The sequence below is a fragment of the Podarcis filfolensis genome (genome assembly GCF_964270895.1).
Source record: "Podarcis filfolensis genome assembly, chromosome: 3".
Taxonomy (NCBI): domain Eukaryota; kingdom Metazoa; phylum Chordata; class Lepidosauria; order Squamata; family Lacertidae; genus Podarcis; species Podarcis filfolensis.
Genome location: NC_139606.1, coordinates 72,256,535 through 72,283,165, shown reverse-complemented (window position 1 = coordinate 72,283,165; position 26,631 = coordinate 72,256,535). Strand labels below are relative to the sequence as shown.

Below are 26,631 nucleotides of genomic sequence, written 5' to 3'. Positions count from 1 at the left end.
TGCGCCAGTCACCCTCTCTCAGCCTAACCTGCCTCACAGGGTTATGGCTTGGATAAAATGGGAAGGAGAACTAAGTACGCCATCTTGAGCTCCTTGGAGGAAAGATGGGATATATCCCATCAACAATCTCCAATCAGTTTCTTCATGAAATGTGGAGTTCAGAATAGAACAATTGGTGATTTTAATGCTCTGTTTTTACACTTTGCCATTGAAAATGGTTGAATGAAGAAAATGGGAGGTATAGTCTACCAGTTATAGTCCTGTAATTCCAAAAAGAGAAATCTGCTACAGGTAGAATAATGGTATTTCCATGATCACCCAAAACAAAAGTGAGGATTTTGTTGTACTGAACATTTGCTTCATCTTAGACCCAGAACATGCTAATAATATAGATTCACTATAATATAATGGCAAGCTTCCAGCAAATAGAAACATACTAGTTATGTATTTTCGAAGGAATAAAATTTGGATGCCAAAACATGCTTTGTCTTTGATCTCCGTTGGGAGGAATAGCTGGCTTAGGAACAGGGAAGGCCTCTGTGCTATACTATATAATCTTTGTCGATGCTAACAAATCCAACAGCAAAGATTCAGAATGTTAATACACAGCCCAGCACCTTGTTGTGAGAACTGCCAAGAGAAGAAGAAAGAGTCCAAACAGCAAGCAGGCCTTAAAACTAACGCATCACCTCTCAGCAATCCTGGGGCGACGCCTTTCATCAGATGTCAGTTCTGAAGGGGGAAAGAGTTTGTGCACCTTGCAGAGGCAAAAGGCTTTTTTAAAAAAAAGAACAGTAGGGTCCCTGTAGAATAACCAGCAACGTGTCATTAACAAGCAGTGCCTGTACGCTTGCGACACCTCTGGCAACTTGCTTCCTTACTCATAAAACAGGGAGGTTTTCTTGCTTATGAAGAAGGCATGCTGTGTATGCTATACCGCAAAACAATGAAAGTGAAGTTAGGAACTTCTGGAACATTATCTTAGAAGGATCATGTTACTATATAGGCTGCCGTTCTGCATATATAACAAGGACTCATCTTGAAGACTAGCACCTGTATTCTTGGATAAGTTTAATCAATGACAGTCCATTTCATCAGATGTATAAACATTACCTGATGGGGATAACTCTTCATGCATCTGATGGATTGGGCTGTAGCCCACAAACGTTTATGCTGAAATAAATTTGCTAGTATTTAAGGTGTCATAACCAGCGGCGTAGCGTGGGTTGTCAGCACCCGGGGCAAGGCAAGTAATTTGCGCCCCCTAACCCCTAACCTGCCGCCGCTGCCAGCTTCTTCTTGCTGCTGCCTGGTCTGGTCTGGTGTGGTTCTCTCCCGCGCTCAGCGCTGCGCTGGGCGGCCGCTGCACTGTCCCTCCCCCAGATAGTCCCTCGCTCTCTCTCTGCACCGCACACCTGGCACCCACCCCCTCCACAGTGGGTGGCAACCCGGCGGCTCGGATCGGATTCGCACAGCCAGCACTGCAGTGAGAGAGAGTGAGTGAGCCAGGTAGGGGCAGAGAGCTGCGAGTGCGAGCGCGCCCCCCAGATGTTGCGCCCGGTGCAGCCGGCCCCCCCTGCACCCCCCACGCTACGCCACTGGTCATAACACAGAGATCTCTATGGAATTCTGCAGATAGATTCCTCCAGACAACCTGTTACAAGCTTTAAGAGCATAATATGAGCCTGTCGGATCGGACCAGTGGCCCATTTCGTCCAGCGTCCTGTTGTCACAGTGGCCAACTAGCTGCCTATGGGAAGCTAGAAAACAGGACCCAAGTACAACATAACTCCCTGCATTTGTGATGCCCGACAACTGGCATTTGGAAGCATCTCTGACTGTGGAGGCAGAGCATAGCCATCACACTTAGCAGCCACTGGCGACCTTATACTCCATTAATTTATCTAATCCATTTTTGAATCCATCCAAGTTGATGGCCATCACTGCCTCCTGTGAGTTCCATTATTGAATTATGTGCTGCAAGCAGAAGTATTTTCTTTTAACCATCTGTTAGCACTCAGCTTTGTTGGAGTTCTAGCCCATGAGTTCTAGTGTTACAAGAGAAGCATAAAAAATTTCCTCCATGCCATGCAGGGTTTTATAAATTTTATCTTACTCACATTTCTAAAAAGTCTTCAACGTTGCAACCTTTCCTCATGAGGAGATTCTCCAACCTGTAATCATTTTTTTATCATCCTGATTCATCCGCACAAAGCTTATGCAGAGTTTAGGCTATGTCTCGTCTTTAAGGAGCATTCATTCTGAATTTTTTGCAGGGGGGTTCTCTAGCTTGAGCACTCATCCTGAATTCGTTCTGATTTGCTTGCATGGTAGTTACGTGTCTTCTTGTCAATCATCTGTCACTTTTCAGTGCATTCCCCATCATTTTCCTAGCTGCAGAAGTCTGTGGTTTTTTTTTAATTAAAAAAGTGGATCTGTTGCGCTAGAACAACAGAGTGCTTTCAACTGCCTACATTCCCAGTATTTGCTTGAATTGAATTGTGGCAAAATACTGACAATCTGGAGGCAACTTGCTTCAATCCCACTGAATAATAATAATAATAATAATAATAATAATAATAATAATAATTTATTTATACCCCGCCCATCTGGCTGAGTTTCCCCAGCCACTCTGGGCAGCTTCCAATCTAGTGTTAAAAGCAATACAGCATTAAATATTAAAAACTTCCCTAAACAGGGCTGCCTTCAGATGTCTTTTAAAGATAAGATAGCTGCTTATTTCCTTCACATCTGAAGGGAGAGCGTTCCACAGGGCAGGCACCACTACCAATAAGGCCCTCTGTCTGGTTCCCTGTAACCTCACTTCTCGCAATGAGGGAACCGCCAGAAGGCCCTTGGCGCTGGATCTCAGTGTTCGGGCTGAATGATGGGGCTTGAGATGCTCCTTCAGCTATACAGGACCAAGAAGTCAACCAAGAGTGAAGGATTATGCTGGATGACAGTTCAACTGCTCAACCTCATGCTTTCTAGGCATGGGACAACTAGGAAGTGTGGATGAGCCCACAGCCTAGCATTTTCTTCATAAGCAGATGCCCATGGGAAGCCTACAAGCAGGACATGACCATATAAGAGGAGACTGTAGTCCAAGACTGCAATCCCAAGCACACATACTAGGGAGGATGTCCCATTGAATAGAGTGGGCCTTACTTCCAAGTAAACATATGTTTAATTGCACTGCGAGTGTGTACTTAATGCCCACTTTTATCGCTAAAATCTGGACACCACCGCTTCATTTCTAACTATTCTTCATAGACTTTTGCATCTTGTCCTAAATTGCCCACCAAGAACAGGCAGTCTGTTGCAACACATGGTCGATTGGAAGACACACATGTTTGTGTAGCCTAGTAGCGAAATAAGCTTTGAAGGAAAAGCAGCCTGGATTAGAGGAGTAGGGGACAGATTTGCTGTTATGCTGGCAATTTAATATTTGGCATAATTTATTGGAGGATGGATTAGAATCTTTTTAATATTTTCATAAATAACTTGCTAAGCCCAAGATTTGTTTGCTCCCAAGTCAACAGTCTAACCCAAAGTCTGGAATTTTAAGTCTATTGTATAATAATTCTGTACAGAAATCAATGTAGCTTGTTGACTGAAGGTTTTTGATTTAGTTCTTTTTATCCAAGTAGGAACTTCAAAACGGAATTGGCTGGGAATGCCTTATTTATGATGTGGTGCTGCAGTGGGCAAGCTTTATATCCTTTTGTTTTGTTTCCCAAATTTATGCAGTTATCTTTATGCTAGCATAGAATGATGTAATTTTATAGTGGACCATGAGGTCATCTAGTTCAACCCTCTACTCAGTGTAGGGTGTATGGCAGGGATGGGGAACCCTTTTGGACCAGCAGGCCAGATCTTTATACCCCCACCCCAGGACTGCCACCCCCATAAGGCAAAGGGGCAGCCACTTCAGGCAGGATCCGCAGCAGTGGCAGACTTTGGAATCTCAAATTTCAGCAAGGATAATAGGAAAGATTTGTCTTGCAAAAGCATTTCAATCTATTATTTATATACCCACAATAATTTTTATTGACTGGTAATACTGTATATTGATAGGACACGGAAGTTTAAAAGAAGCTATTTTGGCCACCTGACATCCTACTGACATCACAAAATCAGCAGATGGGTCATCCCACTGGGGTGGGCAGAGATGTGGCACAAAGCAGGACTGAACTCTCCACGCATCAGCTGATACGTGGAATGTTCAGTCCTTGCTTTCTGTAACTGTGTGTCTCCCTCTCTATCTATAGTTATATGTTGAAATAATTTAATAACATTTAAATAAATAAATACTACTATTGCTGCTGCTATTATTACTGCCGATGATGGTGTGATTGATATGTGAGTTCTGCAATTCTTATTAGTATGAACTTGGCACTTGAGACTATATCCCATTCATTAGAAATTTTGTAATTTTTTTTTTACTGCTGTAAGCTGCCTTGAACAGGCATTGCCTAGAAAGGTGATGTAGAGGTATTTTTTAAAAAATAAAATACAAACAGTGAAGGAGAAAAACGTTTGCACCAATGGCTGACAGAAAAGGGGAAGAATAAACAGTAGAATTTAAATCTAGAATTCCCTGACCCTTTGCCTAAGGATATTGTGACCCTTCTCTTTTGTTTGCTATCTTTATAGGAACAAACTCAGAAAGTACTTTTGTGGCACAGAAATGCCTGATGCAGCGCACTCTGCAGCAGTTAACTGGTATAGTATATAATCATTTGCTATTTGGAAATTTAATAAAATAACAGTAATTAGAAGGGCTGAGCCGAATTTATTAGGATCATTTTCTGCAGTGTTAAAAAAGCACTCATGTTTTTCAACAGCTTCATTGGCATTGCTTCCAAAAATGTTTGTTTAATTCTTATTGCCCTTTCTTGCTATCAGTGACATAACCACATGGCCATATCTGACTATTTTGCGTTGTGACGCCATCCTATTTACTATATTGCGATTGGCTGGTGTCCTGCATGTGACCAGTCTGGGAAGCAGAAGGAAGGGATAATCAGAGTTGAGAAACAATGTGTCAAAACAGTGGTGGGAAACAATGGTGCCAAACAGGATACAAAAGATGACCCAAGCAAATTATTTTTAAAATATCCCCAAGCATTTCCCCTATGATCTACTGCTTTTGGCCTGGAGAATATGGATAATATTCGGCACAGCCCAACTAATTATCTATATCTTATAGAATAAAATATATCAATAGAAACATGCCAAAATAATTTTGAATTACACTCCTAGCTATTATAAAGGCCCCTTGCCTCATCAAGTTATCTTCTCCATATAGTGTTAATATGATGTGATTTAAGTTTTATAACTTGACGTTCTTCTCAACCTGGAATTCTTCAGAGATGCTTTCACTAAACTGCTCATTTCCTCCACAGTGATTTTGTCTTTTTCATCTTTCGGTGATATTTGTCATTTTAGGTTTATTTGAATTTTGCTGCAATGTATCATTGATGTTCTGTGGGTTGCTGGAGAAGTAAATTGGGGTGGGTTACTGTTGCATCTATTGGCAACCACAGTTGCGACAGATTTAAAGAGACATAAAGCAATGCTACTTCCTCTGTTACCTGTATCTTTTACTCAACAGCAGCAAAGAGTTGAGCTGCTAACAGCCTTTGGAAACAGCAGTTGAAAACCCACACTGCCACACTTGCATGCGACACTTAGATAATGCAGGAATGGGGGCACAGCAGATCTTCCATACATTCAATATTAAGGTTAGAAACAGGATGTGTGATGAGGTGGAGCTGTGACAATTAAGAGCCAGAAAAGGAGCTAAACCCATCAGTTCAAAACTTGGGGCAATGCTGATGAAAGAAGCATTGCCCTCACTCTCAAGTCTGACTGGTTGCCTAGCCCTGTGATATCCTTATGTGTACTGTGTGGTTCTCTATCGATTGGAATCACTGGTCCCAAGAAGACCCGGCTTAATGAAAATGGCACCGAAGCAGAAGTCTATCAGGAAATGTGGTGTGTGCATGTGTGAGCGCTCAGTGAATACTGTGGCCCCAAAGCATTGCATTCGCTCCCATACTGGAAGAAGTGAACATTGGTGCATCCCTAACATGAATTGCAATCCCAAGAAAGACAGAGGATCTGAAAACTGTTCTGATCAGTATTTTCGATATCCAGATAGTCCACTTCAAGAAGGGTGATACTGCAGCTCAGATCCTTGAGAATTTGGAATTGTTTTATGGATTTGCTAGTAAATGCTCTCACCATGCCTGGGTAAGAGACTTATTTAAATTGAAGCTTGTATCCAGTGGCAGGCTGGGGTAGTGGAGCAGGGCAGAGCCACCCCACATTGATTCCTACAACACCCTCCTCAGTGTATTTAATGCTTCTTCTGGTCACAAACGGGACGCGGGTGGCACTGTGGGTTAAACCACAGAGCCTAGGACTTGCCGATCAGAAGGTCGGTGGTTCAAATCCCTGTGAAGGGGTGAGCTCCTGTTGCTCGGTCCCTGCTCCTGCCAACATAGCAGTTCGAAAGCATGTCAAAGTGCAAGTAGATAAATAGGTACTGCTCCGGCGGGAAGGTAAACGGCGTTTCCGTGTGCTGCTCTGGTTCACCAGAAGCAGCTTAGTCATGCTGGCCACATGACCTGGAAGTTGTATGCTGGCTCCCTCAGCCAGCAAAGTGAGATGAGCGCCGCAACCCCAGAGTTGGCCACGTCTGGACCTAATGGTCAGGGGTCCCTTTACCTTTACCTGGTCGCACACACTTGGGTAGCAAGAGCTGCATCTGAAGGTTTTTCTGACTGTTTACATTTGACATTTCTCTCTCTTCTAGCTAGGAAGGTACAGCTGTCCCTGCTACTCCTCTGTGCATCAGTGCCTGAATTTTGACAGTTTGGTTGGGAATGTTGTGCTTTCTGTGAAGGATTTTAAGAGTCATTTTTGACATGCTCTTTCTGTTGCTTATTTTGGTTTCGACAGCTTTGCTATTGCTCTGCGATGGAAGAGAATGCAAATGTAATAGTGCACACACACGAAAGCTTAAAGCAACTGATAAATGGTCCGATGTAAATGCATAGAAATGTAAAACTGCTATTAATAGTTTCAGGTAGGTAGCCATGTTGGTCTGACGCAGTCAAAATAAATAAATAAATAAATAAATAAATAAATAAATAAATAAATAAATAAATAATTGTCCAGTAGCACCTTAGAGACCAACTAATTTTGTTCTTCGTATAAGCTTTTATGTGCATGCACACTTCTTCAGATACTTCTTCAGTGTATCTGAAGTGTATCTGAAGAAGTGTATCTGAAGAAGTGTGCATTCTATTAATAGTGTGCAGGAAAGATAGTCCTAACAAAATGGGGCCTGTTTGTGGTTTAGTGGGTTGGATGTTGAATTTTGGCTTGGAAAGTTTTGAGTTAAACCTTTGCACAACCACATACATGCTGGGTGGCCCATTTCTGTGTCTTGGTTGCTCTCATGTAAAAAGGAATAGTCATAAACAGGATGACTGGGATGAACCGGGAGAGATTTTAAAGGATTCTCCACATTTAAAGTGCTACAGGAATGGGTATTAATAATAGCAGGCCGCATACACTCCACAGAACGTTGTACAATGAGGAGATGCCTTTTATGGATGGCAGAGCACCGCTCTCCTCACTGCTATGGCTCAGGCTACATGCCATGATTTATCAGGACCACCTCTATCTCAGCCGACTCACTGCTTCTGCACACAGAGTGACTGTTATTATAAACAAATGGATCTGCGTGGTAGGTGCACAAGCCAAAGACACAAATCCCTTCAATGAATAAAAAAGCAATGATCTCACTGTGTTTATGACATGGTTGTATAATTATTATGAAGGATTTTAAAAAGTAAATAGGCTCTTTGTGATATTGTCCATTGCAATCCAGTTGCCCTCCCCATTGCTGTGGGGCACACCATCCCGATCTTCTCTTTCCTCTGCATTTGTATTTATTTTCACAGCCAGTTAGGGGTCACAGTATGAGTAGGAGGTCAAAAGATTCAATCGACCCGTCTCCCCTTTCATTTCACACTCTTACTTCTGAATCTCACAATGCAATCTTAATATTGTGTCCTCAGAAGAATGTCTCATGGAGTTTAATGGGGCTTACTCTCTGGTAAGTATGCTTAGGATTCCAGCCCAAACAAATGGCAAAGGTAGAGAAGGGGGCATTTGTTTTTGCTTGCATGTGTTTCCTCCATGAGGATATTTTGTGAAGGGTCGAAAGACATACAGGGTTGAAAGATGGGCATACTGCAAGAACCAGACTTGTTCACAAAAATTTTTCACACTGAATGAAATACCTTCACCCAAGTGATCTTGTACTGAGCCATTTTACTTGATTCAAAATGTGCATTGCTGTTTTGCTCATTGTGTTTACATTGAGAACAAAGAGGGATCTTAAAGATTAATTGTGGCAAGGATATGCCTTCATTTGTGCTTTATTATATCTCCTCACAAATACTTACCTTTTCTGTGCTTTCTATAGAAAATATTGTGCTCCAAATGCTATTGCTATTTTGTACACTAGAGGGCAGCACGACTTCTGTGTCTCTGCCTTTGCACTGTTCTCTCTTCTGGACTGAACACCCTTTTGCCTGCGCATCCATTCAGTGGAGTCATGGAAGAATAATATTTGGGAGGCTGGGAAAAAATAAGAAAATGCTGTTTTGTTATGAGCGTACCCTGCACACACAGGCAGAAAGGAAAACAACGTGCTACAAATGAGAGGGAATGTGTAATTAGTTTTTCAGGAGCAGGCAGTCACTAGGCTTTCAGCTAATTGGGGTGGGGTGGAGGAGGAAGCCTAGTCAAGCCAGGGTTGGCTGGCATGTTTCTGGGCCAGTTGTCAGAAAAACACGATGGGCTTTCCCCCCTTAGAGTGTAGTTTTGTTTGGGCCGCACAGCATTGGTGAATATAACCAACTAAATAAGCCCACAGAAGTTAGTAGCCTGCAAAAAAGTGTTGTATGTTGTTACATACAAGTCTCGGTTAACAGAAATGTGTTGCATCCAGACCCCATTCCTGCAAAAAAGCCACAGAGCTGCAAATGATGCACTGGGGAGCTCTACCTCTAACCCCCCCCCCCGGGTACCAGAATTATTTCACTCATTCAAGAATAATTATTTCAAGAATTGCCAACTCTGGCTTCCTCCTTTCTGGTTATGCCCCAATGTAGTTTTGGGTTGTAAAACAAAAAGCAAAGATGTTGGTGCGTAAGAAACCCTCCTCCAATCTACAGTTGGACAAAACCTTTATCGTGTCAAGTGTTGCTCTTCATAGAGCAAGATGTGACACAAAAGTGGGGGTGAAGGGACTATCTACACACACACACACAAACACACACACACACACACACACACAGTGGTACCTTGGGTTAAGAACTTAATTTGTTCTGGAGGTCCGTTATTAACCTGAAACTGTTCTTAACCTGAGGTACCATTTTAGCTAATGGGGCCTCCTGCTGCTGCTGCACTGCCGCTGCATGATTTCTGTTCTCATCCTGAAGCAAAGTTCTTAACCCCAGGTACTATTTCTGGGTTAGCAGAGTCTGTAACCTGAGGTACCACTGCATATTCTTTAAAAAACTGCTCAATTGTCAAAGGTTTCAGTGTCTGAGGGCTGCTCCCTGTGATGGCCCCAGTTGGGTCAAGCCAAACCAAGGCAGGCCAGCCAGTGGGTGGTCTGAAGACTTTTATTCTTCTCTCACCATGAAAAGCACCCTCCTTTTTCAGTGACTCAGTGATTGCCCAGAGATAATGAAGAGAGAAGGCACCCCCTCATCACTGTGCCCTCCACACACCTAGCATTCAGGAAACAGCATCCATTTTGAATTTATTTGCAGCTGTGACTGGCTGAAGCTCCAAACATGACTTTTTCTTTCCTCTGTCCTTTTTCTTCATAGCAGCAAACATAGTCACCTCCTTGACAATGCCTTTGAGAACAAATGAAGCTCATTCAGAATGAGAGCATTTACTTCATTCTGAATTATCTTACTTTCCCCAAGTTAGTCAGATTGCTAAATCTAATCAGCTGTGTGATTATGCTGCTGTTACTATCATGACGCTGTCATTTCAAAACAAAACCAAAATGGTGTTAGAGCAGCAGATTATCTGGAAGGAGGGCAGCACTAAAAAGATAAACTTGGGAAGCTCCGAACCTCCAAAGTGCTTCTTTTGGCAAAATTAACTTCAATTATAAGATATCAATCAAATCAAAAGTTAAGAATGGAGCGGAAGTATTTCGAAGATTATATGTCAAAATATTGTTCTAAAAATGACATGCTAATAGGCTTAGAATAAAAAATGTAAGCAATAACAAAACCAATAAAGAAAGAAAGAAAAATCAGAATGTTACAAAAATAATTTATTATAGAATGCAAGAAAAAAAGGTAGAAAGAAATATAAAGAAAGTTGAATTGCTGTGGAGGGAAGTAGAGGGTGGATGGTGGGTTTTATAATTAAGTATAATTAAGTAGCTGTTGTAATTTAGATATTATATTTTATGTGAGGGAATCATTGGAAATTTTGGTTATTATGTATATATGTTAAGTTTCAATAAATATCTTTTTTGGGGGGGGGGAATGGAAAAGAATAAAAATAATAAAAAGATAAGCTTGGGAAGCTCCTAACCTCCAAAGCGCTTCTTTGTGCCAAAAAATGAACAGTATTTGACTCAGGGTAATTTCACAATATAGTCTTTAGTACATAGTAGCTAGGAGAAGAAATGCACTTTTCCCAGTGACTGTATCTTGCTGATTGGGTACTGGAAAGATGTGCTGTCCTCACACAACAGAAACACAATTTGACAGGGAAGAAGACTGAACCACCCACTAAAAATTGCAATTGTGTAACAATTGTGGTTCAGCAAGATGATTATTCTCAGGACATAAAAGACAGTTACTTCCTCCAGCTGATTTACATTTACCATCTTGTTTCTGTCCTCTCCGTTTTGAACATAATAATTTTCCTGCAGAGATCATTGCATTCACACAGGAAATTCCAAGTCTGCCATGTACATACCACTATGTGCAAAGAACACACTCGTGTCTCTTTGGCCATGTAAACAAATGCTGAAAAAGGCAGACACCTGCTTTAAATAAAATCCTACACAGGTTTGTATTGGAAATTCTTCAGATACGTGGTGCTAGCAAAATCTGCATTTGAATAGCTAAGACATTTCAAAAGTAACTTCTATTGCGTGAGTTCAAGCCATCACAGATCTCTCCCCCACACTGGCAGAGCTGTCAAGCAGGAAAATGTTTGGAGTGCAGAGAAACTGAAATCATCTTCTTCTCCCCCCTTCCCCCATAAAGCTAATTCAGAATTAGTCAGAAAGCTGTTAAGTGCTAAGAGAAAGACTTGCATGGAAACATAAGCAGCACAGGCAATTTCCCCTGAATAATTCTGGAAAGGATGTGAAACAAGGAAGATGACTTTTTATGTGTCTGCATCTTTAATCCCTGTAGATCAGAGTTATGAAACTGTGCCCTCCATATGTTCTTGGTCTACAACTCCCATCGTTCCTGACCATGCTATTTGGGGCTGATGGGAATGAAGCCATTATCATATGGAGAGCCAAAGGTTCCCAATCCTTGATGTAGAAATCAATTAGGAAAGGAATGCTATAGGGCCATTTTTTTAAGCTGTAGAATTTAAGAAAAAACCCAATTGATCAGACCAATGTCCAGTCCAGTCCAGTCCAGTCCAGTCCAGTCCAGTGTTCTGTTCACATAGTGACTTTGACGTTAACATATGAGAGTGCTGGAGGTGAAATAGTTAAACAAGTTACCCAATCAGAACCCAGGGGGTGGAGTCAGAGGGACTATAAAACCAGCTCTGGGAGGGGTAAAGGGGGAGTTGGGTGGTTGGTTGGGTGGTTGGTTGGAGTGGGAGTGAATTGGGATAGAGTCTGTGGGGAGGTTGAGTTAGTGTAGCGAAATAAGCTGAGACAGGAACAGTTAGGAGCTAGGAAGACAAGTAAATATCTGAGAGGTGGTTTAGTGAGTGAGAGCAGGTAGCGGACGTTATAGGACTGGATAGGCACCCCATGTTTGTAATTGACCAATACCATTTATGAAACCACACGCTTGTTAAACTGCAATAAATAAACAAAAGTTTATGTTCCAGTTTAACCCTGACAGTGCTCAGTATTGTACCAGGTAGGGCCTGGGTGGTGGCAACGAGAAATAAAGTGGTGGCACAGGAATCAATAGACGGTGAAACATCCGTGGACCCTGTGTGATCCCCACAGTGCCCAGCCAAATTAGAAGCGGGCCAGCACAAAAAGCCGTAGCTAAGTGGTACAGTGCTGGCTCAAGCCATTTTGGCATCTGAGGCAGACCCCGAAATAGAGACTTGCTCCCTGCCAGGGAAGATCTACATCAGGAACAAGGGGAAAAGAAAGGCCAACATAGGGAGTTGCTGTCCTGGTGGACCTGCCATCTGTGGCAGTCGCTTCACCTTGCCTTATGGGTGGGCTGGCCCTGCTTTTAAATGGTCCCAAGTTCAGCCTCTGGTACCTCCAGGTCAGGCTTGGAAAGGTTCCTACCTCAAACCCTGAGGAACTGCTGTCAGTGTCAACAGTACTGAGCTAGGTGGACCCATGGTCTGACTTGGTATAAGGCAGCTCCTTCCTCTGTTCCTATGGCACGACCATGACCTCACTCTTCTGTTTGCCTGCTCCCAAATGATTGATATTCAGAAGTGCATTGCATCTGATACAGGAGGAAATATATAGCCACCGTGACTAGTAGCGTTCAATAGCCTTATCCTCCATGAATTTGGTCTTATCACCCTTCAAAGCTGTCTGCGTTAGGGACCATCACAACATCTTGTGGCGGAACATGCCAGGGTTTAGTTACGCACTGTGGGACGAAGTATTTGCTTTTCTCTATCCTGACTCCCCCATCCTTTAGCTTAATTGGGTGAACCTGGGTCTTAGTAATACGGGAGATGGATAAAATTCTATCCACTTTTTCCACACTACATGAATAATGTTATACTCATCTGCAGAAATCACCTCAGCCTTCTTTTAGATGTCTTCTGAAAATGAAATTGTTCAGATGGGCCTTTGCAATAGGAATTCCTGCTTTTTAACAACCCAGTATTTACAGTGTTGTACAATCACCTTGTTATACTTTTATGAAAGTGCAGATTATAAATACTTCAAATGATTGATTGAATGAATGAATGAATGAATGCATGCTGGCGGAAGGTGACTTTGAAGTAATTGGCTGCAAGCTATTACTTTAAGCAAGCTTGTATCTCTTGGCCTTAGTTTGGGCTCCAAGGGTCAAACCACACTTTCAGGCCCTTGACAGAGAAAGTCAAAAGAGCAGACCCTTTTTCTGAAAATGTATGGCACTAAAAATAGAGACAAGGCCAAATTAAAGTGGCAAGTAGTTTGCAGACAGAAATGTCAATCATCCTCAGATGGGGAATAATGCTTTCACTAAGGCCTCTTTTGCTGACTGGGCAATTGCTGAGGTCACACATGAGATCCCAATGAAAATGAGCTGGGAAAGGCAGAAGTGCATCCAAAGTTTCATCAGGTCCACGCTACATACCCTGACACAGTGAGCCAGGAAAGCCAGAATTCATTCCAGCTACTGAAATGTCAGAGGGAAAATGTCCTGCATGAGTGGTTGGCAGCTGATAAGGCAATCATTCGTTTTATTGCAGGTCACACTCTCAAGGGCATTGCCTGCAGACCAGCAGTACCCCAGAACAAATCCTCTCACACATGCATAGGAAAAACCCACTGAAAATTGTTTCCTAACGAGAGCAGCTTTACGTGGGGCTGAACCTACCATTAGGTAGAATGAGGCAGCTGCCTCAGGTAAATGATAATAAACTGTCAGTAGTTTATTATTATTGCTTGTTAAAATTTTTTTATTGTTAGAGAATGAGAGGAGTGATTGTGGTGCTTTCTGACTCAGGTACCATGATAACTCGGTTGGCCTTAAGCACTGTGGGCTTTGACTTAGGAGAGGAGGCACTATTTGCTGCTTGCAAAATGTCTTAGGTAGACGCTGGTTTAGGAGTATCCAATGGCTGCTGGTTCAGTGAAATGGGACAGGAGGCATTGTAACAGCTCCCATGTACTCCAGCAGTGAAGGGTGTTCCTCAGCATTCTCACAAGTATTCAGACCTTATGAATAAGCAGAAGAAGAGCCTGCTGGTCCTGAATCAGGCCAATGGTCCATCTAGTCAAGCATCCTGTTCCAACAGAAGCTACCCAGATGCCTGTGGGAAGCCTGCAAGCAAGACCTGAGTGTAACAGAACTCTCCCACTTCTGCTTCTCAGCCATTTGTCCCCACAGGTTTATTGCCTCTGGGAGATTTACCTCTTTGGCCTCTCCTGCCACCCAGAGGCGGAGCTAGCTGCTCCAGCACCTGGAGCAGCCTGTGGAGTGGGACTAGCCACTAGCCACCCGTGGGCATGCGCCAGCAGCGGGGAGCATCCCAGGGGGGTGCGGGGAGCATGCAGTGTCAACATAAATGAGTGTATTTCAATAGATCATTCCACATGTTGAGTTGTAGATCATCAAATGTGTAATAGCTAAAAGAGGTACATCCATGTGTGATTTAGTCCACAGTCTTGAATACTCTACCTTTCCTTCATCTGAGATGTATTTGATATAAAACTTCGCTTCTCGGCCTTTTGGCTAAGATCAAGTGTAGATATAAAACTTCAGAATCTTGAACTGTTGTTGCTACTGCATTTGAGTTTAATTTTATTTACAGCTAAACTAAAGAATACACGAGAGACATGTAACGAGCATCCCAATTTTAGTTTACTGCTGAAATGCTGCTTTGGTGACCTACAAATTTGATTGCTGCAGCAGCTGTATTAGCTTAACCCCCCCCCCCCCAAGGCCAGGTCTGTGATAATAATCGTGGGCGAATACATTGCTTTCCTACAAACCAGGGACATTTTTTTTGGGGGGGGGTTGTCTCTTTTCCCCCACTGCAAGTTGGAGAAGAACCATGCAATATGTGATTCTGATCACAAAAACAACCATGGGGAAAGGGTTAAGAACCCCATGCCAGCACAGTTGTTGCAATTAAAACCACAGCCCACCAAGCCTGTGTTCCAGTTTAAAAACAAACAAACAAACAAACAAACTGGGAATCTCATCACTGGTTTCCCATGTCACGTGCAATTTCTCCCTTTGTGGTGATCTCCCATCTTAACATAAATCTGCATGTGTATCTAAAGCTTTGTGGTGGAATCTTTGGAGTTTAAGCACCAATTGTTTGGGGCCAGTGTGCTTTGATGTCAGGACAAGCATGACGCTGAACTTGCCCTTCTGCTCAGTCCAAATGCTGGGCATCGTTTCCACAGCATGTAAACGTTCCTTCATTCTGAATATCCCATCTCACGTTACAGCTGGAATATGCATTGTAACTCTTACCCTTGCACATATCCTGCTATCCTCGCCACCGCTGTAGCTAATCCACGATGACTTGGCAGGAAAACTGTTTATCCATTCTGCCGCAGGGCAAATCTCTAGGATTGTAGCCAATGAAGGTTGTCCAGATCATGGGGAGACAGCAGTACATAATAGTTCAGTTAATATGGGGCAGTTGCCGACTTGAATTTATTTGTGACGGGGCGTATTTTTACAAGTACATAATCTTTCCCATAGTATCAGGTATGCTGCTACAGTTGTTAAGGACTGCCACTCTTTGGTGTATCTTCCAAGCAACAGTGGAAAAAGTTATCCCTTCTCTCCCCGCCCACATAAATTCTATGGCTCCCAAATTCAAAGGCCATTGCAGAGCACATACATACACATAAAAGTCTCCGAATTGTGTGTGTGTGTGTGTGTGTGTGTGTGTGTGTGTGGAGATATGCTGGAATAGGGAAAAATCACAATTAAAGTATTTTGCCACTTAGGCTGTTTGCACCACACATTCAAAGCGCAGTGGGGAAACACAGAGACCCCCCAAACTGTCCCTGGTTTGTAGAAAAGCATCATACAAGGAAAATCAAGCATTACCCTATGAAGCCCTTCCTGTCTTAAAGTGGATATGCTTGTGTGGCATCTTCACTTTCCTGAGCTGACTGGAGCTTACGCTTAAGCCTCCTCATTCCTCCTCAGTGCAAGGCTGCACTGAGCTATGCATGTTTGACCCCATTAAGACAATGGGGTTAAGCATGCAGAGATGAATGTCTGAGTGCCGCAAAAGGGAACAGTGTTCTGCTGGCAGCTTCCTCCGCTCGAGGCTTCTGTCAATTTAAGGAAGCCAGGGAAACCATTTTGAGCAGCTGCTTTAACTTTCACTGCCTTAGCGATAACTTGAAAACCTGGAAAGTGTTGGGAATTGTGTCAATGAGGTCAGATTGAGGGCCTTATTTGATTCCACCGGACGGAGCGGGTGCTTTTGAGGACAGCGTGTTTATGGCCGCCTTATCTCACTTTCCCTTAATTCTCGCTGCCCTCGTGTTTATTTTGGCTGACCCGGGCCTCAGACAGCAGCATACTTTGCTGCCACATAAGTTGCATAGCTACGCAATTAAGGAGGATGTGAAGCAAGTCAGACAAAAGGAATGTGCCACGGTGACAATGGTCTTCCTTTCCTTCCAGCTTTGCCTTGTAGAACAAACAGGCCATTCCAAATAATCAAATATAATCAAAATAAGGAGGAAAAAACCCTGGATCAACGGGGGTGGAGTTTGATTGTCACCTGCTCGCAGTGGCGTAGCGTGGGTTGTCAGCACCCGGGGCAAGGCAAGTAATTTGCGCCCCCTAACCCGTGGATTTGCGCCCCCTAACCCGTGGATTTGCGCCCCCTAACCCATGGATTTGCCCTAACCCCAGATGTTGCGCCCGGTGCGGCCCGCCCCCCCTGCACCCCCCACGCTACGCCACTGCCTGCTCGCACCCAAAGACAAGTATGGGAAATTGGAAAATAATGCTTGTCCCTTTATGAAGCATCATCACCTAGTTCCTAAGTACGTTCATGTTCAGAAGCTCTACTTGGTTGTAGATAAATTCTTCCGAAAGTCAAACTCACTCCAAGTTTTTCTAAAATTTACTGCCCCCACCTAAACTAAAAAGAGAGCACCGTTTGGTAGAAAAGCAGGATCAAAATGTAACAAGCAAACCAATCGATCCAATAATCCTAGAACATATATAGGTGCTTTATATTTGAAGTGCTTCACATTACTTCAGCAGTGGTTACAGCAACCCTGAAAGGTAGGTCAGCAGTATTATTAGCGCAATGCAAGTGGAAGCTGAAGCTGAGAAAATAGCAGCTTGCCTAAAGCTTATTCTTGCTCAAAGAGATTTTTGTGTGTGGGGTGGTTGGTTGTTTTTTGTTTTTTGTTTTTTACATTTTCAGACAAAAGGTAAAATTAAATACTTGAATTTTCACACAGTTATTCTTATCTTTTAAAGAGACCACACTCTTTTTTGTGCAGTTAAGAGATGCTAGCATGTGATCTTCACAACTATCCTGTGAGGCTGAAAGATGGCGACTGGCTCATGGGTGCCCAGTGTGCAGAAAGACTGATTAAGGATTTAAAGCCAAACCTCCCTAGACAAAGTCCAATACCAGAGTTAGCCAGCATGGTGCCCTCTAAAGGTGTTTGAACTACAACTCCCAGCATTCCTGATGGTTGCCCACACTGACTGGGGCTGCTGGGAGTCCAAAAAATCCTGGAGGGCAGTGTTGGTTACCCTGCCCTATACAGCATGACTGTTTGGCACCTGTCTTGGGAGACAATGGAGGAGTGTGCCTTTGAGGGTGAGGTCAAGCTCACATGACTGTCTACCATAAAGCTGTAGTAGACGTCTGTAGTGTAGATATACCCTGAGCTTTCAGAATTTGTGTTTATGTCTAGAAAAGCACATCTCATTAATTTCCTTTCAAATACTGATATTTACATAGCCCTATCTTTTACCACACGTGAAACTGCTTGCGCTTGTGTGCCCAACTGCACACTGTGGGAATCTTATTGTTATCCTTCATATTTTTTAGCTATTTGTGTCTCATTATTCTGTTATGCGCTTCAAAAATCATCTTTACTTTCCTTCTGATGTTCCTTTTAAAGCTAACAATACTGTAGTTTTCACGTTCTCTTCAGTTTTAAAGAACTTCATTTTTACTTGCAATTAAGTTAAGCAGCTTGTCACTCAAACACTTTGGTTGCGAAGAGTCTAAGCTTAATTTCACATGAAGCCTCCCCCGAGTCAACTTTCTGAGCTTTACCAGCTGGTTTTCATCTATGTCTTTTGCTCAAAATATTCCTTCCTTTTATTCCTCAACTTGTTGCTGGCCCTATCTGCATGAACATGAAAATCCCAGTATGTGAAAATCTATAACCTGTAATCTGTATGCAAAAACCTGGGGGCAGCTGTTTCTAAAACTGCTCTGATATTCCATTAAGACCCCCATGACACCACCCTTTGCACCTTTGGGAGGAAAGGCAGGGTATAAATCTAATAAATTAATAAATATAAATTAAAAGAGGGCATGGTTAATTATAATAAACTCTGATTATGAATTGATTCCTAATTTGCATCCCACTTTTTCTCTGAGGAGATCGAGGTTGTGTTTTAGGCTGAAACCATGACTTCATGGAGGAGACAGCTATCAATGCCTATGTTGTTATTTCTCTTTAATCTAGAGGTCTCCAGTCTTTTGGGGCTTATAGATATATCTGAAAATCTAAGAAACTGTTGTAGATACCACAAAATACCTATTTCAAAGAAAAACTGATGGTGTTCAGACACTCCTCCCCCAAATTTTCAAAACACTGAAATTTGTTTTACAGTAATGTATTTCTCAGTTTGATTCTTAACTGGTTTTGATCCAGACCGAGTCTGTTATCTGAAAGACATTTATCTATGATTCAGTCCTACTGAACTCAGTAGGGCTTACTTTTAAATAGTCAAGTATAGGACTGACCTGCAAGGTACTTAATTAAGCAAAGTCATCATGACTAAACTTGCCCTAAGTAACTTCTGTGTGTCCTGAGTTCAACCAACTTAATTTGAAGGCAGCCCACTGTCTTTCAAAATGTTGTTAATAGATTTGTGTTATCTGTCGAGAAAGTGCAGCATATTATTTTTTAAAGAATAAATACACATATTTTTTAGAGGTATTTAATTTTAAAAAGTTCAGCTTGGATCTAGCTCATCACAGAAAGTACCCCTTGCTTCCTTGTGATGGTGGGAAAAAAAATGCCCCCAAAGTAGAGTTATGGCCACTTGACTTACTACACAATGACAGCCTCCTGTTCTCTATTACATATTCATGCAATGGGGAGACATGATGAGCCCCAGGTCTCTGCCACATGCACCTGTGCCATGAACATGATGTTCAATGCACAGTCATCACATGCGCATGCATTTTAAACTGTTAAAATTTTCCATTTCCCCCTCCCCATGAATGCCCTTTAGACTTGGTATTGACAGGTCAGTGTTCAAATCATTGTCTAGTCCTGAGCAGCTTTGACCATGGCACTCTCTCTTTGCTGCAGTTCCTCCACTTTGTAAACTAGGAATAATCGTGAATATAGGAAGCTTCCTTATACGAAATCAGACCATTTGTACATCTAGCTGAGTATTGTCTACACAGACTGGCAGCAGCTCACCAGGGTTTCAGATTAGGGATATTCCCAGCCCTAGCTAGAGATGCTGGGGCTTGAACCCAGGACCTTCTGAAATCAAAATAGATGCTCTACCACTAGGAACAACTTCCTAGGGTTGTTGGTGATGGTGGTGAGTTATGAGGTGGTGTTGCCAGCCTTGAACTTCAGGATATACATAGCAGCAGCAGCAACAACAATCACAGAAAACGATTTCATTCTGGTAACCCTTAATGCCTTCTTCCATTCTTCCTAGTGATCCATCAGCACTCTGTCACCTGCTTATTCAAAAGCGCTTCTATGATGCTATTTATTGTTGTGCCTAATAAAAGTTTTTATTGGGTTCTAAGTAATTGGATACTTCAGTATAAACCACAGTCATTTTGTGTGTTGTTTTTGGCAGTTCAGGTTTAGCAACAGGTATTCCAATATCTAGAAGAGCTTGCCTGTAAAATTCATTTTCCATAATGTTTGGATGATGGACCATTCGCCTTTTGCCTTTTGAATGTTCCTAAAATAAAATAACTTCTCCAAGTTATGCAATGATCCTGTTGAGTTAAATTCCATATTTGGTCTTCCAATCCATGCTAATGGAAGCAGTATTTTTCCAGTAGCGTTGAAAGTTCAGAGCCACCAAAGTTTTCACAGCAGTTCTAGAAAGAAAAATGACAATGTAGCTGCATTAATTTTCAAAGCATTATTAACTGGATAGCTTTTTAGCAGGGCTGACTTAATAAGATTAGGATTTGTGTACCAAGCTGAGGGCTTCATTCCTCGCATCTTCCCCAATGTATGTATTTATTGCCTGATGCATATGCTCATAACAGCAAAAGCACATATACTCTGCAAGTCAGATGTTATGCTGTGTACATTTCCTATATGGAAATTATCTCTGCATTGTGGGGAAAATGTAATCTCAAAAGCAACCCAGAGCCAAGGACCTGAACAAGCCATCCTTCCCCCATCTCAGTTCCTCACTTGCTAAATGAGAAAGCTGATACCTCCCCTTGGATGGTTGTTGTGAGGGCAAGCGAGGGAAAGAAACATTGTCACCCACTCTGAACAATACTTGGTTCATATTGATATATGAGGACACACATGTGATACAGCAATTATATGAAGGTCAATTAGAGGAAAAAGTGTGTGTAGAGTGTGCATTTATTAATTTGCATTGGTTTGACTCCAGGGCTAGTCATGCCCAGAGTAGACCCATTGAAGTTAAAAGACATGACTTACTTAGGCCTATTCATTTTAATGGGTCTACTCTGAGGAGAATTTAGTTGGGTACAATCTATTGTTTGCAAATACATGTTTAAAACAAAGCCTCCAAAGGCATCGTCCAACATATGCGTAATATAAACCTGGTGCAAGTTTAAAACCATACCATATCATAAAAACAGAACTGATTAAAAAAACAACAAGAACTGACAATAATGCAAATCTCAAAGACTCTGAAATCACACCTGCAAGCTCCTTTAGTACACTTAGAAGCATCTGATCAGGCCCTGGAGATTTGAATTCTTTTAAAGTAGCTAGGTCACTGGCAGAGGAAGAGGAGTGGGGGGGGAGCGCACCGTCCCCGGCAGCGCGATCCCGGTGGGGTGCCATCGCGGCTGCCCCCCGCCTGCATTGGGTGCCACGCTTCCCGGATGCACGCCAGCCATGCCCCCACCTGCTCTCCGCCCCCTGGTGCTGGAGCATGAAGCTCCGCCACTGAGCTAGGTGATCCCTTACTACCTCTTTTTCTATCTTGGGCTGCAGCTCCCTCCTTACATCATGTATTCTGTTATTACCAGGTTGGGCATCACTTTCCTTTTGGGTGAAGACAGAGGCATAGTAGGTGTTGAGTAGTTCCGCCTTTTCTCTGATCATCCCTAATTATCTGTCATGGATGCTTCAGCTGAGATTTGCAGGAGGTTGAACTAGATGACCCTTGAGGTCCCTTCCAACTCTAAGATTCTGTGGTTTCCCTTGCTGTACACCAGCGTTTCCCAAGCTTGGGTCTCCAGCTGTTATTGGACTTCAACTCCCATCTCCCTAGCTAGCAGGACCAGTGGTCAGAGAAGATGGGAGTTGTAGTCCAAAAACAGCTGGAGACCGAAACTTGGGAAACACTGCTCTACATTAACTTGCTCTAACCTGGTGCCCTCCAGATCACAACTCCCATTAGCGTCAGCCGGCATGGTTGATGGCATTTGTAGTCCAAAACTTCTGAAGGACACCAGGTTCAGGATGGCTGTTCCGTGTGTATACCTCTGTTTATGCAGAAGGCTCCTTTCAGACCTTATGACAAACCTGTGAAGATCAGGCACATGCAATCTTGCCTCCTCAGCCTCCATATCTTCATATAGTATCTGAAGGGGGCTATTGTTTTAGGCAGTGTGTGAATCATGCAGCATTAGAAGAGTTGTTCTCATTGAAAGATGTATTAAATAGTTTGGAGACTGAGCTGCGTGACCAGATTTGTGGGGACAGAATTCATAGTTCTGATTGTACACTGGGCTTGAGAAAGGACAGCTCTGCATTCTCTTGAAGTTAGATGCAACATTTCATAGTATCCAGTAATAGAAGGTGACGATGCAAATGTGTTGCCATGGTTTGTAAAGTAAATCTGATCAGGTAGGGTTTGTCAGGTCTCCAGAGGTTGGTCTGTGTGGGTGTTGCAAATGTCACACTGAAGACATGTCTAAAATCTTCAAGGGGAAAAAATGCTTCTTTGAATATGCAACCCACCCACCCAGCCTTACATTAATTTGTAAGCTTTAATATTATTATGAAAATGAATAATTCCCAGCTGCAAGCTGTTAAATGTTCAAGCCCTATTTCTGTTTGCTCTTTGATTATTCCCGTCTCATTTTTAGGTCAGCTTTCCCTAACCCTATGGCATTGCCTAATACATTGTTTTCAAAAAGAAATTTATTTTAAACATAAAAAAAGATTCCTTTGAAACACCAAATCCAATCCCCTTATTAAACAATCACACTTATCGGTTTTCCTATGCTACTTTGGTGCTTGCTGCAGTGAAGATGTGGTGCCATTGAAGGTACCCTGCCATGAGTTAGACCAATGGTCTATTTAGAGTCCAGGCTGAGTAGCAGTGACTCTCCAGCACAGATCTTTCACATTGATTGCCACGCAATCCTTTGAACTGGACATGCCAAAGACCAAACCTTCAACATACAAATCGTACCACTTAGCTATTACCCCTCCAGCAATGTTTTCTGGACAATTTTTCCTATTTCCCCAGTGTTTTACACCAGTGGTGCAACAGTAAAACTGCTAGCACATTTGCAGAGCTAAGCAGAGTCCAGTATGGGTTCAAATTGAATGGGGGACCTTGTGCTGAGATTCCTGCATGGCAGGGTTTGGACTACATGACCACTGGGGCCCCTTCTAACCCTACAATTCTATGATTCTGTGTTTTCTTAAACATGCAGTAGACATGTGCCAGGGAGCTGTATTCAGCCAGTGCATGCTGACAAGTTGAGAGGGGAATGTGTGTTCCAGTTGTCCATTTTGGCAATATATATAGTGACTGGCAGAAATGAAGCAAACAGATTTGGTCTCCTGGTATGGAAGGAGGTTTTTCTACCCGCTGCCCCCAGACAATAAATAGTCATTGTATGGCATTTGGGATCAGAGACAAGGCTGCTACCATGATCCTTCTCCAAATGCTCAGTATCAAAGCTATGGACTGACTAACAAACTAGGTTCTTGAGGTGGGGGGTGGTGTACTTTAAATTTATGGTGTGTACACAGCCCAATACACTGATTGTGGCACAATAAATGAGCCCCCACCCCTGGCAAATGAGGGATACAGCACCTAAGGCCAGGCATATTATTTTATTTTTGGCAGAAAACCTTGTAAGTTCCACTCATCCTCCCAAGCAGGGAAAATGCAACAATAATAACACAGCTAACTATTTGCTGGCCTTTCATGACACTCGAAATCAGCTGCCAGAGGCAGCTGCCTCAGTGTGTCTAATGATGGGTCCAGCCATGCTTATGTCCCTGAGACTTTGGAACACTACCCAACCCCATCAGTCTCAAAACTCTTGCCCATCTGTCACAGGTCAGTCATTTTTATATCATGTTGCACATAAATGCTGTGTTATATAAGAGCTGCTGCAGTAAATGTAAGCATGACTGATGCAATTCACAGAGGACCCTGCAAGATATATATTTTTAAAATTACTTAACAGAAGATAAAGAGCTACTTGTAAAATGAAACTAGATGGCATGTCACTTCATTTAACATGACGCCTACAGTTAGCATTTTAGATCAGTTTGGAACAGAAAGTAGAGAGCAAACTAATTCAGCTTGTACTGTAGCCACATTATCTCGATAAATATTATTAGGAGTTTGTGGTTGCCAGACCTCTCCAATCCCTGGATCCAGTAAGTGTTAGAATTTAATCAAGGCTTGGGGGTGTTACCCTGGGTGTCAGACTTCTAATCCCTGGACTCAGCAAGTGTTAAAAGCTAATCAAGTCAGGCTAGCCTCTTGGTGAGGTGTGAGGAAACCAAAGGAAGGGGCTCTCTGGGACATGTCCCTCAACTCACAGATAGTGAGAAGGAATAAAGCCAGAGTTGAGAGTTTGGAGTTATGTGAGCTAGAAACGGAAGGTGAAAAGCTGCAGGCAAAGAGAGTCATGGCTGATTTCTGCTTGAATCTAAGGCTGTGGCTATGGGAGAAGCAAGACCCATTTAGGGTGTTGATGCTGTGAACCTCTCCATCGTAGGCTCAGGTTGTATAAACAAAACATATATCCTAAAGACACCACACCACTGTCTCCACTGTGCCTCCTTCCAAAAGGAAACATGGATCCTGAGTACGTGCCTTGAATCTCGTACCGCTCAGAGATTCGAGTGGCGTGCAACAACATACAAAGGTAGAATAAGAATAAGTAGAGGAACCTCTGGTCAGACTGGTTTCCCTATGGATTCTAACACAAGTCTAGCTGGCCATATATTAATCTTCCTTCCACCCACCTGCACTTGTTCTTCTTGTTCCTTCATAAAATTCACCTGCTTGAACTACACATTGCTATTCAGTAAATGAAACAAAATTGTTCATTTTAAAGTTCTGTATTCCCGTCGCAGAAGCTCATCATTCTGTCAGTAGAACAGCTTTATTTCCCTCTAATACACAAGATTATTAAATCCCTGAAAGCCTGAATTAGAATTAAGTCACGATGATATTCCAAAAGCTCCTTCGATGCTGATTCTGTCTTCTGCTCAAATGCTTCTTTTGTGCTCTCATTGTCCAGGGAACAGCTCAAGGCGAAAAGGGGCTAAATTTACACATACAAGAACAAACTGTCACCAACAGATTGTCTTTGTCTGAAGTGTTGTGCCCAGCTACTCATATGTAAGTGTTATTGATTTAAAAAATGGAATTTCTCGTGGTATGTATGCTAGACTTTTATTGTGGAAAGTTGTTGACAGCTACAAGGAGAGAGAGTATATTTACAGCGGAGCAGAGGAAGAGGCAATAAAGGCATCACTGCCCTATTTCCCAGAGAGTTCTAAGCTTCAGCAAGAAGGATGTGGTCCTTTACCTTTCCTTGTTTATTCTCCGCACTTCCACTTGTCAAAGCTTAAATTGTAAACTTATCGGGGCAAGGATCCTTTTATTTTTGCTTGTGTTATTCTGCGAAGCAATGCAGCACTATATAACTGAACAATCCAGTCTACACATTCACATTAACAGCTCTGCAATAAAACATGCAGGGAAGCCTAATTTTTAAAGGAAGATTGACAATAGTTTAATTTTTTAAAAAGAAAAAAAATACCCTATTGTCTGTCAAAATAGCAATCTCCACCCACCCACCCGTAGCACAGCCATGAGATCATTCAGAATCATCCTCTACCTGAGGTTCCTCTGACCACCGCAACTGACATCAAAAGCAGTCTACAAGAGCAAAACTGCAAAACAGTCAATGTGCAATCAACTGGCCCCCCAAAGTCTCTTGCATAGGGCTCCATATTACCAAAATGGAGGACACTGTAGTCCTCTCCTTGCAGATAGGGGAGGATTTTATGCCTTTAAATGTATAGTTCAGATGGGGCCTAAATGTGGATCCTGAACCAAGGAGAGGCATAGGATCCACATTCAGGCCCCATCTGAACTACATGTTTAAATGCAGCTTGAAGGATCTGCACATGGACACAGGCTTCTTGTACTTGGATTATCCTTCTAGTTTGGGTCCTTGTAAAAAAGGGGGGTGGGAGTGGGGTGGGGGACAACTAACATTTTGGGAATGTCAGGTGATTCCATTGCATCATCTGTATGATTGGTACTATCTTCTGTCCACCAGCATTGGTAATTCCATCTCCTTCCCTTCCAAATACCAGCTAATCCTCTTCACCAGGTTGCAGAATGTAAGAGAAAATGGGAGGTTCTCTTTCAGGGTGCTTTAGAGGTCAATTGAAAATGATCTGATAGAATCTGGCTGGGTAATGAATGGCAAAAAATTAACTGAAGGGTGATCAAATGGGAAGACTAACTGGTTTGCTTTCTGTAAAATGGGTGTTGTGATGCAATTGTGGGATCAAAGCAGTACTTTAAGTTTCAGAATCAGTGCCTTATATTCTGCTTGTGGCTAGTCCTTCATCTCTCTTCATCTCTCTTTGCTGCAGTGGTCACCTATATTGCCTCTTGAGAAGCTTACACGAACATCACGAGTGCAACAGTGTTCATTGTTGTTTGCTATCTCTTTCAGAGAAGAGTGTATTAGCCATGCCTGTGTCAATGAGATACATAGGATAACACAAAACTGCCTAATACCAAGTCAGACCACTGGTGTATCTAGCTCAGTCTTGGCGACATAGCAGATCTCCAGACATCTTCCCCAGCCCCACCTGGATAAGTTGCAGACTGAACCTGGAACTTTTTACATTAGCTGTTCTTCTTCTTTGGCATTCACTTGTAGCGGAGTAAGATTGTCTTCAATAAACACGGTTTTAACAATGAGTCCGTAAGTGACTCTGGAGGCCAGTTCTGGAAC

The 26,631-nt window shown here is 42.6% G+C and overlaps 1 protein-coding gene and 1 long non-coding RNA gene across 9 annotated transcripts in view; one reads left to right on the top strand and one right to left on the bottom strand.

Moving 5' to 3' along the window:
• The window catches only part of PDE10A (phosphodiesterase 10A), a 183,791-nt gene that overhangs the window by 33,505 nt on the left and 123,655 nt on the right, over positions 1-26,631 (top strand). For 7 of the 8 annotated variants that reach the window (XM_083605845.1, XM_083605842.1, XM_083605857.1 and 4 more), the window contains one exon: positions 4,657-4,725. The exons of the other annotated variant lie outside the window; for it this stretch is intronic. In XM_083605845.1, the coding sequence (XP_083461971.1) occupies positions 4,698-4,725 (28 nt within the window). In that variant the 5' untranslated portion in view covers positions 4,657-4,697. Of the gene's footprint in view, positions 1-4,656; positions 4,726-26,631 lie in introns of those variants that run through there. 8 annotated transcript variants of the gene reach the window in all.
• Positions 4,661-20,287, bottom strand: LOC310759087. Its single transcript, XR_014546203.1, has 3 exons — positions 16,899-20,287; positions 6,742-16,713; positions 4,661-6,376 (listed from the first exon to the last, which is right to left on the bottom strand). It is a non-coding gene; the product is annotated as an uncharacterized lncRNA (long non-coding RNA).